General features: G+C 44.8%; 1 protein-coding gene across 1 annotated transcript in view; it reads right to left on the bottom strand.

The window, feature by feature from the left end:
- Positions 1 to 16,968, bottom strand: part of IGF1R (insulin like growth factor 1 receptor) — a 314,191-nt gene that overhangs the window by 44,547 nt on the left and 252,676 nt on the right. Inside the window, exons 4-6 of the mRNA XM_007470089.1 lie at positions 13,135 to 13,283; positions 10,276 to 10,420; positions 985 to 1,199 (exon numbers count right to left, since the gene is read on the bottom strand). Coding sequence (XP_007470151.1) covers positions 985 to 1,199; positions 10,276 to 10,420; positions 13,135 to 13,283 — 509 coding nt within the window. The remainder of the gene's footprint in view (positions 1 to 984; positions 1,200 to 10,275; positions 10,421 to 13,134; positions 13,284 to 16,968) is intronic.

Here is a 16,968-nt window from a genome sequence, read left to right as displayed (position 1 = left end):
CCTGCTGAAGTGTTATTTAGAGAGGAAACATGATTTCATTTTCAAGGGAAAATAAATAGCTACTGCATTCATGACCTGACAGGACAGACTGGCCCACTCTAAGGAAAACACTTTGCTGCATCCGCTTCTGCTATGGTCTGAACGGGGAATGTGGTGAGGGCTGTGGCGCGGCACGTGAGGGAGAAGGCCCATCTGGTTTCTCGACTCTAAAAACTCTTCCCGAGCAACTCGAGTGTCTACCAGGTAAATCCAGAGCCAGCAAAACGAAGTCCAATGCTGACGGTTTCGCAGATTCTCTTGCGCCGTGAGCGCACGTGCAAATCACCCTGGATCACGTAGATTATTCTTTTCTAATACCTGTCCCTTATCAAAAGCCGATGGTGGAGAGACTATTTTTATAACTTGATCCAGCCACACAGAACCACACCATTTTTAAAAGCAGTTTTACATACAGGGTTAGGTGAGAAACTCACCGCTCAGAGGCGAAACCTTAAAGTAGAAGTTGCATAATCAGTGTAAGATTATAATTATACTGTTCTAAATTTAAAAAGCAGTAGCAATCCAGGGAGGCAGGCTCCCTCCACCTCTCATGTTGTGGTAGGAACCAGGTGGAGGCCAGGTCAGGGACGGGGGCCCCTGGCCTCCCCTCCACTCCAGAGACGGAGGGCCGGGCTTGCTCCCTCCCGGGGCTGGACAGGACCAGCTCTCCCCTAGAAAATAATCCAACGGTGTGCCTGAGCATAAAAGACTCTTAACTCTGTGTATTCTGTAAGCACCTCTTTAAAATCTGAGTGAGAACACATTTACAAATGTTTAGCACACACAAATAGATGCTACGGAAAATTTACAAATATGAATCTGCCCCACTACTGCCTTTGAAGATATCCACGTGTGAGCAAAGTGCTCGTTAAGGAGGCCCCATATGAAACAAGGAGGGGGCCACGAACGGAAGCTGCTGTGTAGATAGGAGGAGGGTCCACTCACAGGAGGCTCTCTCTCCATTGTTCCTGGTGTTTATGTCCCCTTTGCTCTGGCGCCCTTTAGTCCCCGTCACTTCCTCCATGCGGTAAATCTCGGAAACACACAGTTTGGGATTGAAAGCAAAGTACATTTTCCCGGCTTTGATGGTCAGGTTGCGGTGGTCCCAGTCCCACAGCTGCTGCAAGTTCTGGTTGTCGAGGACGTAGAAGGAGTAATTCCTAGAAGCACAGATATCAGCATCAGCACCCTTGCCCTTTGCCACCAGACACCCCATGCTGTGCCTCTTCGCCACAAGGCTCCAAAAAACACTGCCTTTGCGGGTAAGAGATGTAGTTATTAACGGTATCTAAGAAAGAATAGTAACTGTTAACAATAGCAACAATATGATTCAAGGACAATATCAAATAGATAAAACACTAATTAATTTGATGACCCCTATTACCAACAATAATGCTTCTCACACTGGAGGATGCTACTCAAATCATTCCCTAGAAATGCCTCTGGTTACTTCCCTGAGGCAGAGTATGTACGATGAGCTTGAAATCAGTCCATGGGAGAACAGATATGCTCTGCTACTCAACGGGAACAGCTTACAAATTTGCTGTAGGAAGTCTGCCATTATCCTTGGGGGTAAATCCCATCCCATCAGTGCTGTCAGCAGCATATGATGGGGTAGGAGAGAGAATGGGACAGGGAGACAGACTCGGGGGTGGACCAACCCTGGGTCAGCTCCCTCCTCCAGATTCACCTCACCCTGAAAAGCCTCAGCCGAAATCCCCAGGGAAGGTGGGGGAAGATAAATGGCCCCCAGTGGGCATTCCCCCAGGCCACCCATCCAGGCAACAGCAACTCAGTGTCCAACAAGTTTAGGGTGCACAAAGCTTATTTTTAGAGGGCTGGGCCCCACTCCGGGAGTTTCTCATTAGGAAGTCTGGGTGGGCTGAGAATCTGCATTTTTTTTTTTTTTTCGCGGTACACGGGCCTCTCACTGCCGTGGCCTCTCCCGTTGCGGAGCACAGGCTCCGGACGCGCAGGCTCAGCGGCCATGGCTCACGGGCCCAGACGCTCCACGGCATGTGGGATCTTCCCAGACTGGGGCACAAACCCGTGTCCCCTGCATCGGCAGGCAGACCCTCAACCACTGGGCCACCAGGGAAGCCCAGAATCTGCATTTTTAACTAGCGCCCAGGTGATGCTGGGACCACACTTGGAGAAGCACTGGTCTAACAGACGCTGGGCACCACCGAGGGGCTGGGGGTCCAAAGCCGACCAAGTCAGACATCGGTCCTGCTCCCAGTGGGTGGACACAGAAGCAGCAGACCCATCTGCTTCTGAAGGAGAGGTGGGGGGACAGCCAGCATCGGCAACCACTAGCACTGGCCACCCAGAGACAAACCCATACCCGGGGAGGCAAGAGAGCAGACAGCTCCAGCTTGGGGTCTGGAGAAAGAGCCTTGCAGGTCCTTTCTGTCTGGGTCCGTTGGTAAACCAGGCAGGCAGGGTCACAGATGCCATCTGAGTCCTCTGTGCTGACAGGTCTGCTCCCCACAGAACTCAGACCCTTCTCCCCCTCCTATCCCCCAGCCTGTTTCCTTCTGGGGCTCACTCAAGCACCTTCTACAAAACTGAGTCTAAGAACTGGTGCCACATTTTGAGCTATGTCTAGGACCCACTCAGGGATCCAACCCATAAATAGTAGAGAAGGAAAGGATCCCAACCTTCTTTCCAGAGTCGGGACAGCCCAGACAGAAGCCCAGAGACCTGCTCTGCGCTGGGTGGTGTCCACTGGGCACCTCTGTGCATCCGGTGAGGTTCACTTACACCCGGACCAGGACCTCTACCAGGACTCTATCCGCCGGTCAGTCCACAGCCTGAGTCTCACTCATTGAGAGCAAAGCAAAAGCTATGGTTCCAGTGCTGTGAAGCCCACCTGTACATTTCCCTGGGAATTCATGAGGCATTCAGAGACAGGGGTCCAGGACTATCAATGCCATTTATGAGCTGCACAGCCACAGGCAGGTCACTCAGTGCTTTCTGTAGCTCCGTTTACTCACTTATTGGACAACAAGGGGCACAAACGGTGTCATATGAGCTCCCTGTCGGTTTTAAGGGCCCAGGAGGAGTTACTGAGCTGAGATGGGATCTGCTCCCCCAGCCTGAAGCCCAGCCCCTCCACGAGCACCGGGTCACGTCGGCGCAGGTGCTGGGGGTGGGGGTGGGGATCCTGCCCACACAGAGGCGCAATGAGCCAATGAGTCCAGAGGCAGCACCTCAGAAGCCAAGCCAGGCTCCTCACAAACCCACCTGAGGCCTCGACACATTCACGGCCACCAAACCAGGTGACAAAAACTGGCAAGTCAACAAATCCTTTCCTTTCAGCAAGAGCTCACTCCCCAACATCTGCTGGAAAAGGAATGTAAGACATTGTCCAAAGGAATCTAGACTTGGGCTATGTACCACAAGGCCATGTGTGCAGGAGGGTGGCGTGGCAGGTGGAAGGTGGGGTCCATAGTGCCCCCCGCCATCTGCTCCCTCACTGCCAGGCTGCAGGTGATGCTGCCGGGAGAAGGGGTGTCCGCAGAGTTATACAACCGGAGGAGGGGTTCACAGGTGGAGGCAGATGCCTCCTATCATAGGCCACTCTTGCCCTCGGAATAGTCCCAGCTCTGAAGGACACTCTGCGGCATCAACACGAACCCCATGGGTCTGGCTGCTCCCAGGTTCCCAAGTAGGCCACAAGGGACAAAATCTCCTTGTTGGTGCAGAAAGCTCTGGGCCGGGAGTAAAGGCCAATTACCCAGGTCAAATTGCTGACTCAACCTAGGATGAGGCTTTTATTTTAGTAAACTAATTTCACTAGCAGAGAATATAACCGCACCGAAAATACCTTCTGAACAAAACAAGCTTCTCCCCAAGGGAGGGAGCATGAATTATAAATCAGGAATTTGACAAATGAATGGCAGGCACACTGAAATTCTGTGTATGTGACTAATCACTTTGAAAAGCAAGATTATCTTTTTACAGTAAACATAAACATTTTTTTACAACACTGAGAAGGCCTGGAGCCAGGATACCAATATCAATAAAACCCGGGCGTTATGGAGCTTGTGTAAGCGACAGAAAAATAAAAGTGAAACCCTCAACACAATGATAATCAAGCCATTCACGAGCTGCCTGTCAATACTGCTCTTGTTTTCCCAACCCCAGCTGGAGGCCCGGCTGCCCACACATTCCTTCCACGATCAGGTGAAGATTAAGAGATGGTAAAAGGCAGAAACTTGTCTGCATATCTTCAACACACTTAGATTTTATTGTTCCCTAAAGGAAATGCCTGTTTAAGTCAATTATTCTGTAAATGTGATTTCCTAATTGTTTCTAAGCTAACTGCCTTTACATTCAAAACATATTTTTAAAAATTATCTGTTTACTCTTCTGTCCCTTACACAGGCTCCGTGGTGCCTGGGTTTTATCTATATTGGTATCCTGGCCCCAGCTCTCTTCAAGGTTGCAAAAAATGTTTGTTTCTATGCTTGGGTGGGCCCCATCTGCCAAAATGTAGACCAATGTGGGAGGTTATCTCCTTGAGGACATCTATATATTATCTGCATCAATATTCTAAACGCCCAGCACATACTATACACCTAACTGTTTTATTTATGGCTCCATTCTCAGGGCTGTCCTACTTCTAAGTTGTCAACACCACCACCTCCCTGCCTGCTCGAATGAAGGGCAGGAAGGATGGGGAAGCAAAGGAAGGCAAAGTGCTGAGGATTCGAGTGGTACTTAGAAGACAGCCCCGGGTCCAGGGCTCAGACCACTGCACGTGGGAATCCAAAGATCGGGGTGGAGTGTCATCTCCACTCTCGCTAAGCAATAACTCTAGGCAAGGTATTTCTTTGGCTTCTCCCCACCTGGGACAGATGGGGCTGAGGGTGGGGTCTCCAGAACATGGGGGCAGGAAGGGACATTCCCCCCTTTCCAAACTTTGCTGACAAATTGGAAAAAAAAAAAAAATCATTAGTCCCTTTCATTTCTCAGAGAAAAAACCATGGCCTCTTTCGGGCGGTCCCTCGGTGGCATCAGAACCCAGCAAGTGGGGGCTTGTCTCCAGCAGCCGAGCCATCTGCAACTGATGCAGGATTTGGTCTTTTCACATATGCTGCCTCCAACCTGTGTGCAACGGATTGCTTTCTACCACGTCCAATCTCCCCCAAAGTTCAATATTTACACCAGCCTTGGAGGTTCAGCAAGGGTGGGAATTTATATTCAAGTGGCACTAGGCACCAAACAGATACTCTGAAAACGTTTCCTCTTTGAGGGTTTTAAAAACAGCTTTACTGAGGTATAATTTATCTACCAAAAAAATTCACTCATTATAAGTGTACAGTTCCAGAAGCTTCAGTAAATTCACACAGGTGTCTAACCATCACCACGATGCATTTTCAGAACATTTTCGTCACGCCAAAGTTCTTCATTCCCGATGGTGGTCAAGCTCCAATTCCATCCTCAGCTCTTCACTGATCTGCTTTCTGCCTCCATAGTTTTGCCTTTTCTACAAAGCACATATTAATGGAATCACAAAATGTGTAGCCTTTTGTGTCTGGCTTTTTTTCACTTAGCCTAATGTTTCTGAGGTTCACTCATGTTGTTACATTATTGTTGGGCAGTAATTGTGCCACATTTTATTTATCCATTTATCTCCTGATGGACATTTGGATTGTTTCCAGTGGGGTATTTTGGTGGGGGGGGGGTTGGTATCATGAATAACACTGCTATGAGCAATCACATACAAGTCTTGTGTGGACATGTTTTCATTTCTGTTGGGTAGATAACGGGGTAGAGCCTGGAACTGCTGAGTCACATGTCTGAGTATATATTTTTTGGAAGTCTGGAAGAAGTGTTAAAGTATAGCCATGTTGCAACCTAATCTTAGAGTTGCAAGAAGGCAGAATAAAGCACAAAGTGTTGCAAAGTCAAGTGGTGGGAACATGAGCAGAGATGCCTAACCGCATCCAAGAATTCCAATTCTTATAACCCACCACCTCCATCTACTCTTATTCTTTTCAGGGCAACAACCCTTGGTGGCACCAACAAATTTGAAATTTTAATTCATTTATCTGATGTATCACAAAATACGGTTGTTCAAATAAGGGAATTTTTTCAGAGAACAGAAATATTCTCTTTCATATTCAAGGGCTTAAAAATTAGCCATTTCATAGGAATCTTGTACATGTGTATTCCAAAATCCATTTCTTTCCAAAATAGCACAACCTTGATCTTTTTTTTTTTTTTTTGCGGTACGCGGGCCTCTCGCGGTTGTGGTCTCTCCCGTTGCGGAGCACAGGCTCCGGACGCGCAGGCTCAGCGGCCATGACTCACGGGCCTAGCCGCTCCACGGCATGTGGGATCTTCCCGGACTGGGGCACGAACCCGCGTCCCCTGCATCGGCAGGCGGACTCTCAACCACTGTGCCACCAGGGAAGCCCAACCTTGATCTTCTTAATGTCTAAGGTTATTACTCCAGAAACACATCACCTTACACAGAGTAATGTCCTCAAGGAAGCCTTGGCCATCCGAATTCTTCTGGACAAACTGAAGACTGCCTATGTTGTCTGGCCCCTTTCTCCAGAGACCAGCAGCCCTGCTGTCTGTTCCGATGTGATTTTGCCTATGTCTGTCACCAGCCTGGACATCAAATTCCAGGATCAGCTCACTCTGAGTGAGGACTAAGAGGTCTACTCCAGGTAAAGTTCTTGAATTTCATACTCTGGACTTGACTCCGTGGTCTGGGCTACTCAGGAGACATTTGGAGATGGGTCTCAGTTCCAGTTTGGAAAGCTAAGGGTAACACATACAAAGGATCTCTGTACTACAAATTTGTCTGTTCTCCATCAAAACAAAAGGCTACAAAACTTTCTTCCCACTGAACCAAATGGAAGCACTTACTTATATTCTCATTGGTTATGAGAGGTAAAAGAAAAATCATACTTTAAGGAACAGTGTGACAAGAAAATATTTAGGCAAAAAAATCAAAGGGCTTTGGGGATATGCTTCTGAGAAGAAGGAATAAAGGGGTAAAATAGTGGTTTCCAATCTTTGCTGCACATTGAAATTACCTGGGCATCTTTTGAAAAGCAATGATGCTTGGATCCCACCCCCAAACATTCTGATTGAATTGGGACAGAGTGCAACTTGGGCATCAGGATTTCTTAAAAGTCCCCAGATGAATCTAATGTATAGCAAAGTGTGGGAACCCGTGGGGTAAAAGTCATCTTGGCTTACACCAAAAGCACACTCAAGTGAAATGTTCTATTGACACTCTGGTAACTCAAAAGCCCGGAAAAGGTTCCACTGCCTCTCCAAATTATAACCTCCATACCTGGGTGCATAACAGCTTACGTAATTCTCATACCACCTACCTCTCCAGTATTATTTGCCAAACAGGTCCCAGGATGCCCCAACTCGTTGCCTTTGCTGCTGCCGCCTGTCCTGAAATGCCTTTCTTTACCCTCTGCTTTTTGCTGTTTCTGGAAACCCTCCAAGGCCCATCTCAAAAGCCACCTCTTCTCAGAAGCCTGTCTGATCTTCTTCTTCTTTTGTTTTTGTTTTTTTCTTTTTTAAGGTTTTTTTGATGTGGACCATTTTTAAAGTCTTTATTGAATCTGTTACAATATTGCTTCTGTTTTATGTTTTGGTTTCTTGGCCAGGAGGCATGTGGGATCTTGGCTCCCCAACAAGGGATCGAAGCCGCGCCCCCTGCGTTGGAAGTCAAAGTCTTAACCAATGGACTGCCAGGGAAGTCCCCTGTCTGATCTTCTTAATCAGATACCTGACTCTTTTTCATGCCCATGGCATGTGTCTTTTCTAGCACTCTGCAAGCTCTGTTCGGCACTGCTGGCATTTATCTATTTATCATCTACCTTTCTTCTCTTCCTCCCTCTGACTCTTCCCTTTTTTTTCTTTTTTATTCAGGTTTGAGCAGAAGACTGTCTCTTTTTATAGCTCATTTTGCATTCTCTTAAAAAATTTATTTATTTTTATTGAAGTATAGTTGATGTACAGTATTATATGTTTCATGTGTACACATAGTGATTCACAATTTTTAAAGGTTATATTCCATTTATAGTTATAAAATATCAGCTATGTTCCCTGTGTTGTACAATATATCCTTGTAGCTTATTTATTTTATATGTAATAGTTTGTACCTCTTAATCCCCTTCTCCTAAATTGCCCCTCCCTCCTTCCCTCTCCCCACTGGTAACCACTAGTTTGTTCTCTGTATCTGTGTGACTCTTCCCTTCTTACAGGAGTGAGGGGAGTAGGCAAAGGGGCTGGACCTAACCCTCTTCCTAAATCTGAGAAATACAGAATTGAGTTGTTGCTACTGGTCACACCTGATACAAAGCCAGTAGGGGTCTTCATCACAAGCAAGGATGACCCATACATTTTTGGTCATGGGTGAGGAAGGCAGCTCAGAGAACACAGCTCCCATCAAGAGAGGCAAGGTTCTCAAGCTCTATCTAAAGAGAGAGCCTCCAAACAATGGCAGGCAGGAATCCAAGGCTAGAAGCCCAGCATCCTCAGAGCTACAAGGGCTAATAACCAGCAGCAGGTTCACCATTGCCCTTCCCTGACATCTAAAGTACTCTCAGCAGGGCAGGGGCCTGAAGCTTAGCTGAGCTTGGAAGTGGCCCAAACAATGCCCTAAGCAATGACATACATCTGTAAGAAGACCCCACTGGGACTCTGGGTTTTACACATGATTCAGATAATGAGAAATACATCATAAATATTCTTGCAAATAAAAATCACACTTTAATTTTCAGCTACAATCAAGTGCCTAATACTTTTAGTTAACACACAACTGAAAGGTAATCACATCATGTAATAATTCCCCCCAAAAATGAATTAAACTCTCCTGTTAGCTTTCCCCTCTATGTATATCACTTGTTCAGCCTGGAAAAAAAAAAAAAAGAATGTGTATCCTCAAGCAGCAGGAAAACTTGCAGGTACCAACCAATACGCCAAAGCAAAAGTGCTTACCAACACCAGGGTTTCCAGAAACACAAACCTACTTGGAGGAAAAAAAATAAAAGAACTGTGCTAAAATTCATTTTAAAATTTAATACAACCAACAGTAACACCATCACCTCAAATTGTCAGAGCCTCGGCTTGCCTTGTCGGTGACCTGGGATACTTGGGCTGGCCACAGTGGCAGCCTCCTTGGATTCACCAAAAGAAAGACATTTTTCTGAAGAATCATTGTTCCCAGTGGGGAGGACAGTGTGCTTTTCAAGGATGGAATGAAGAGCTGCCCTCTCTCTTTAGCTATATCAGATGATGGAATTTTAAGAATTTAAGACTGACCAAGAGTGAGTCTGAGAAAAAGCAGGAAGGCTGTAAGGAAACCCTTATGCGGTAACTTTATCCAGTCGGGGCACATAAATCAGCAAGGACAACCTTTCTCATGACCTTCCCACCTCTTGCTTTCCTAAATTATTTCCCCAAATTCTCTTTAGAAGGAATTAACTCATTAATGGATGTCTCCTTTTATTTCAAAGCATTAGCTTAAAGCCAGGCAAGAGCTGTATTTAAAGTCGGCGGAGGGCGGGGCGTGTCAGTAAAGAGAAGCATATACGCAAAGGAACACCTGGGCTAAGTGCTGGAGAGAAATTGTGCGTGCAGGAAGCACCCGCTTTTATTCCTCCTCTGGTGAAAGGCCTCCGGCTACTTTAAAACCCTTATCACAAAGCATGTCTCTGCAGAAGGCAAAAATTCTATGAATAGCACAAATCCTACAAGCTGATCAATAGAAACAATTCTGTGAATCAAGATTTCTTTGTAACAAAATGAACTGTTCATATGCCTCCAAATCTGTGATGTTCTAATACATCTGAAAAGATGGAATGGCTTTTACGTAGTGGACTACAGCACCCTGAGGCAGATAAGGGACCCATAAATGATGATTTCATGGAGAGGTAAGCACTTCAGATCCACTCCCAGTGCTTTTGGCAGAAACAGCCCCCTACTGCAGCCCCACCTGCTGCTTTGCTGGCCACAGTCAGACACGTAACCCTGGATGGGTCACAACCCAGTCCTGAGGACAGAGAATTGTGACTACACAAGACCCCATGTAAGGAGGTGGGTCCTCACTCAGGGCGCCCGCACTGCTGTCATTTTCACTTCTTCTTTTTAATGAGAAAGGGCTCTTCCCTTAGAAACACAGAACTTTAAAATGCAGGCTGCTTACTCTGTGGTGGGAGAATGTCAGCTTGTGAAATTTGGAGCACTTACCCCTCTAGCTGCTCCTCTCCTAGGATCTGGCGAAGGTTCTTCAGGAAGGACAAGGAGACCAAGGCATGAGAGTGGCGGATCTTCACGTAGCCCGTCACGACCTCGATGAGTCCCATGAAGTTCTCCAGTTCCGAAGCGATGTTGTCTACGGTAAGGGGGGACATGTTACTGAGCATTCACTAAGCGTGAGCGGGGCGGACACACTTGGTTTCTCGCAATCACATGTGGAGAGCAATTCAGCGTGGGTCTTGTCTTCATGGTGCCACTGAGATGCTCGGGCTTCACGGGACCCTTGTCCCTTGTCAAAAATGCGTTTCCCTAAGCTTGGCTTTCAACACCCTCACCTGGGATGGGGCACCCAAGGCCAGGGAAGGGGAGTTTCTAGAAGGCTGGGTACTGCAGCTCCCAGGCTGATTAACAGAATGTAATATCATAAACACCAGACTGCTAATTAGCAAATGCGGGCACATCTAGGGAACTTCTTTAATATGCTCTGTCAACAGACAGTGCTGCCTCCAAAGTACAAGGGCATGACTAAATAAACAACATTTCCTCGGTCTCATTAGGAACTGCCTTTGCCACATTTCTAGTTCCTAAGATACAGGGATCTATATTTAAAGCTTCCATCTTACTAAGACTGGAAGAAAATGCACCAAAACGTTAACAATGGTTATCGGCAGGTAATTTTAAAAAATTCATTTCTATGCTTCTACATTTTCTATAATGCACATTCATAATTCTCACAGATATAAAATAGTTGGGAACATCGTTGCTAATAGATGTGTAAAAATGACAAGATGTATAAACAGTGTTTTTCCTTTAATTTTGTAGCCTATTTTTTTCTCATAGTAAATAAAAAACATAAACTTCAACTTATGCCAAAATTATAACACATACTATAATGAATTGGGTGTGGTTCAACTAACAGAATTTTACTGCGCATGATTTGTGAAGGCTTACTTAATAAAAGGTTCTCTTTTGCTTTCAATTGATAAACATCAAAGAATAAGTGTACTGTCCTCCAGGGTAACACCCTACATTTATGTACAGCTTGATGGTTTTCCAAGAGAAATGAAGGAGAAATTCAAGTTGTAAAGACTAGCGGTTGCCTGCAGTTGATGTTTCAAGGAAAAGATCCTGAATTTTAAATGTGGGGCGGGGGACTTCCCTGGTGGTGCAGTGGTTAAGAATCCACCTGCCAATGCAGGGCACGTGGGTTCAAGCCCTGGTCCGGGAAGATCCCACGTGCCACAGAGCAACTAAGCCCGTACACCACAACTACTGAGCCTGCACTCTAGACCCCATGAGCCACAACTACTGAGGCTGCGTGCCATGACTACTGAAGCCCATGCGCCTAAAGCCCACACTCTGCAACAAGAGAAGCCTGCGCACCACAACAAAGACCCAACACAGCCAAAAAAAAAATAAAATTAATAAAATTAAAATAAAATTTTAAAAAATCCTCACGGTCAAAATCTGAAAGATTTATTTTAAAAATAAATAAATGTGGGGCAGGACTCATGCCTTCTAGTCAAGGCTGAGGAAGGACCTTTCCAATCAGATGTCTAACCGATTTCCTGTGGTGGCTATAAACTGGAAGACACATTTCATCATCATGCACAAATATGTACCAATTCCTTCTCAAATTATACTTCTCCATGGATTTAATTCATGGATTAAATTTTTATCTTGAGGATAGGAATAGAAGAAAAAAAGAAGGGTTAGCCATTTAAAGGATATGTTCTAGGGAATGAGGAAATCTTTTTTAAAAATTAAGAAATCTAGTAAGTGCAAAAAGAATAAAACTTCAGAATACCATGAAAGTAATAAAATTCTAGCTGCGTGGAAACAAAGTTATCTCTGTTGTACAGGAGTGAAAGGTGTTGTGAAAATCAAGGGCTATCCAAAAATTCAAAAGAACTAAGCAGAAAACTTGTTGCTGCCATCTCTAAACCATAACAGTAGAGCTCACTTATTGTACAAATAGTATTAAGGAAAAGTAAATGCACAGAATAAATAGGACATTTTTGCCCCTCAAACTATAAAAAAAAAGAAAAAAAGGTCTTCACAAAAGGATTTAGAAAAAAATTCCTTTCAACCTCAACTCCTTCTTCTTATATTTCTCCTAGCTTACAAAATTATCAGTACCTTCACCAAGTGGTTCCAGTGGTGGAGAACTTAAGGAACCGTTACTAGAAGCCCTTGTCAATTACAGATCAGAACTGAAAGTATCACCAAATAAGTCAACAGGAAATGCTTCACACAAATGCAATTACAAGGAATGCCATCTACTGCAAATAATGGGGATCCTGTAGAGGGTGAGATCGAAGCTTTAAATGCATGATGACATACATATACTTTTATCTCTTTTGGCTCTCAGAAATAAATTTGGAGATCGGCCACTTTTGGACTGAATAAAATTTTAAAATGATATCATTAAACTCTTCCCTTGCTCAGTATCTTCAATATATTCAAGTAACCAAGACTCTTTGGACTTAAAGCTCTGTGGACTTGGCTCCGGCTGGAGACTGCTGAGTCATACCTTTGATCCATCGGTCTCTTCTGGGGTTTGTACGTGTTGGGATGTGTGTATCCTGCGTAAGATGTGACTTAAGAAAGATGAGGGATGACCCTCTGAAGAAATAAATGCTGTGCCAATGGCTAAAAATCAGACGGCCTTTCAATCTGTTTTTTATCTTTGAGGGAAACTCAAAGGAGGGGCATTGAGCATGAGGCTTACGTACCATGTTGTTTTTCTAGGCCCATATTTTAGTTGTGAGTCATGGATGAGTAGGAAAAGCATCAACAAAAGAAAACCAAGAGATCTGGCCGTTGCTTCCAGGGAGATGGAATACTTACTGCCGCGTCGGATATTAATGAGTAGATTGCCCTTGAAGATGGTGCATCCTTGGAGCATCTGAGCAGAAGTCACAGAATCAATGGTCTTTGTCTTTTTCTCTTCCTCACACACTTTGGGACAAGGGCCTTCGCAAGGGATGCAGTACATGCTGTTGAAAATAAACCAACCCAAAACACAGAGAGCTGAGTCTGTCTTCTTGCATTAAAAAAAAATCATAAAGATATGCTTTTATTCTAGGTGTCTTTACAATCCACATTACAAAAAGCAACTGGTGGAAGCATTCAAGTGGTCACACTGTTTCTTATCCCCAAGCCTACCCAGGATAAGCCACTCAAATTGCAACCAAAAGGAGAAACTGCCTACAAAGAAGAAGCATGCTGCCTGTTTCCAGACAAAACACATGATACACCCTTGAGGCATGTGTGTATCATAGGCTGGGACTGGTGAGCCAGCTGGTCCCATGTGGGAGAAACAGCCTTGCAGAAAGAAAGCACCTGGGGCTCCCAAAAAGAACAGAACTGTTCTCTGATGTTGTGGCCCCTGCTGGCACATCCTGGAGGAGCCAAGGGGAGAGTGGACAGGGACAGCAAAGGGACGGCAGAGTCTCTGCCACTAACGGGAATCTAACTCTTACAGCCAGCGGTCCAGCAAAGTCCAATGAGGGATTCCAAAAGGCATGTGCTATAGCACAGATCCATTATTTTCTTGCTAAAGCACAACTGAAATAAGTTCTTGACAGTGTTTGGCAGAAACTTGTAAATTGATCCAAATGTTGTTTTCGCTGCATACACAATAAAAACAAGGAACTTCCATTACTTTGTAATAAGCTCCTATTTCACATGCAATCTTGAACATGCCACAAACCACCAAGAGTCAGGGACCAGTGAGTGACACTGGCACTTTTCCTGCTTACCTACCCTTATTTAGGAAGCAGTGGACAAAACACTAATCCAGCTGCCGAACCACAGAAAGTTGGGCCAATTTCCAAACAAATAAATGATACAACATTATGGGATGTGTGTGTAATAGGACGGTGAATTGGAGAGCCACTATATTTACATGATGGTTCTTGAATGATCGTTCAAACGTCATGAAGTGAAAAACAGTCAAGTAAAGAGTGTAAGTTATAGCTCTTAGCATTAAGTACCCCCCCACCCCTGCCCGAACCTTACTGCATATTTAAGGCAAAGATGAAGGGTTTTGCTTAAAAGCTTATAGATAAATAAAATTTCCCTACTGTTTTCTTATTTCATGTTGGGAGAACAGGAGGCAAGGTTTCCAAAGGAACTGGGCCAACCATAGCAACGGAGGTTTCTCCCTTCTCTAACATCACACTCAACATGCTCACTTCTAGAGTAGGTAGCAGCTTTTCTTCAGTACTCTTTGTTGGTCTTTTTTTGCTTCTAATTTACCTACAAACCAGATAATGCCCCACCCCCCTTTTTAAACACTTTTTATTTTGAAATAATTACAGACACACAGAAAGTTGCAAAAATACTACAGAAAGGTTCTGCGTACCCTTCACCTGGTTCCCCCAATGGTTGCATCTTACATAATGATAATGCAATATCAACACCAGGAAACTAACACAGGTACAATGCCTGCATATACTTACATGTCATCTTATCACCTATGTAATCACCATAACCAGCTAGTCCATCGCCACAAACACCTCCCTTGTGCTACCCGTACAGGTCACCTTGCCCCCACATCTCTAACTCATGGCAACCACTGATCTATTCTCCATCTCTATTATGTTGTTATTCTGAGAATGTTATATAAATGCAATCATATGGTGTGTGACCTTGCGAGATTGGCTTTTTTCACACAGCATAATGTCCTTGAGATCCATCCATGCTGTGTGTGTTTGAATGGTTTGTTTCTTTATATTGTTGATTGATATTCCATGGTGTGATGGATCACGGTTTGCTTAGCCATTTACCTATTGTGGAGCATCTGTGCTGTTTCCAGTTTTTGGCTGTTACAAATGAAGCTGCTACAAATAACTGTGTACCTGTTTTTGTGGGAATCTAAGTTTTCATTTCTCTGTGATAAATGTTCAGGAGTGTAACTTCTGGGTTGTAGGTTAAGTGTATGTTTAGTTCCCCCTGACATTTTATTCAAATAGCAATTTCTGAACCAAACATCTTTCTTAAAATGTCTAGGGGGCTTCCCTGGTGGCGCAGTGGTTGAGAGTCCGCCTGCCGATGCAGGGGACGCGGGTTTGTGCCCCAGTCCGGGAAGATCCCACATGCCGTGGAGCGGCTAGGCCCGTGAGTCATGGCCGCTGAGCCTGCGCGCCCGGAGCCTGTGCTCCGCAACGGGAGAGGCCACAACGGTGAGAGGCCCGCGAACCGCAAAAAAAAAAAAATGTCTAGGAATCATCCAGCACTTAAAAAAAAGTGTTTTTCTAAGAAAGTGCTCTGATTACATGTTGATAGTTTAAGCGTCCTCAAATCCATTCTGGTATACACAGTATTAAAAAATAAATACTTTAAAGTAAGGGTCAAACAGCCCTTAAAGACTGAGAGGGGGATTTATTAGTTCTTGATGGCATTTCATTTTAAAGTGTAAAAGGGAGATCTGTAGCTTTGAACAGACTGTAAGCATTGGTAGGAAAAATAACAGCTCAATTCTTTGAAAAATGAATTACAGTAGAAGAAACTGTCACAGTGCACAGCACATCTCACTTTGCCCACTACTCTGGCAGCTGCAGATGACTGAATGCCTCCAGACACCACAGGAAACACACGCGAAAGGCAAAGAAGTTATGACCCAAGGCCATGCACCAGCTGGCCCCCACCCCTGGGGAGGAACTGTGGCTGAGCCTTAACTGGGTTCCAGGCACTGCCCAGGGTACTGGCAAAGCCTTTCTAAGTTCTAGGGCTGCCAATAAAATGTGAGTAAAATGTGGCAGACTTATTTTGGGTGGACTATGTATACTCTCCAGTTCACTGGCACCCCTGGCACATTTACCATTTTAAAGTACTAAAAGTAACTTTTACTATAATAACTGTTACAGAAATGATGACAGGTAGAAAGCTCTACGTTTAATTTTATGAAATAATGTGAGCTTTACCTTTGATTTGAAGTTAAGCCTATGGAAGGAGCCACATCTCCAAATATTACACCAGAAACAGATTCCCCTTTACCAAGACTTGCTTGATGAGGTTTGCAGAAACAGAAGGCAGCAAACAGAAGGGAAGTTACACGTTATACTCAAAATGAATGTTTCCTTTTCCAATGGTATTTTATATTTGTAGGATAGTTTTATTTTGAAGAACCTCGAAACGTTAAGGATCCTCTGGTGCTAATCACGAAGTAGGCATTTAGTCCACTACAACAGAATTACTCTCTCCTAAGAGTCCTCTGCTCTGCTCCAGAGGAGGAAACAGCACCCCCAAATCTCTAGTCTTCTCTTGCTTCCAGGGTTATAGTCCTGTATTTTGTAACAATTCTGGCATTGCTTTTTCAAAAACTTAAAACCAATGACAAATTCACAGAAGTCCAGTTGGCATGCACGAGAGGGATGCTGTTTGCCGTAAGGAACTTCTTTGCTTCCCAAGAGAAGTAAGTCTCAATGTGCAGGAAGCAAAATGGGAGAGACAGAGAAAACTGAGGGAGGGTGAAGGGTATGTGTGTGTGTAGGAGGTGCTGATGGAACAAACTGCTTGCTCTTAGCGGCAGCTAGTTCAGGCAGGATGGGAGCCAGTGCTAAGAGACTTTGGAGGCCAGCTCACTGCCTTAAGGATGCTGGTGGGCTTGCCGTGTCTTCCTTCCCGCACTCCCAAAGCCTTCACTGGTCTAGTGTTGAGTAGCATTGAGGGTGAGAA

Source organism: Lipotes vexillifer, unplaced genomic scaffold (genome assembly GCF_000442215.2).
Source record: "Lipotes vexillifer unplaced genomic scaffold, Lipotes_vexillifer_v1.1 scaffold695, whole genome shotgun sequence".
NCBI classification, from domain to species: Eukaryota; Metazoa; Chordata; class Mammalia; order Artiodactyla; family Lipotidae; genus Lipotes; species Lipotes vexillifer.
The sequence above is the reverse complement of the archived record's forward strand: the minus strand, read 5'-3'. Positions and strand labels throughout refer to the sequence as shown.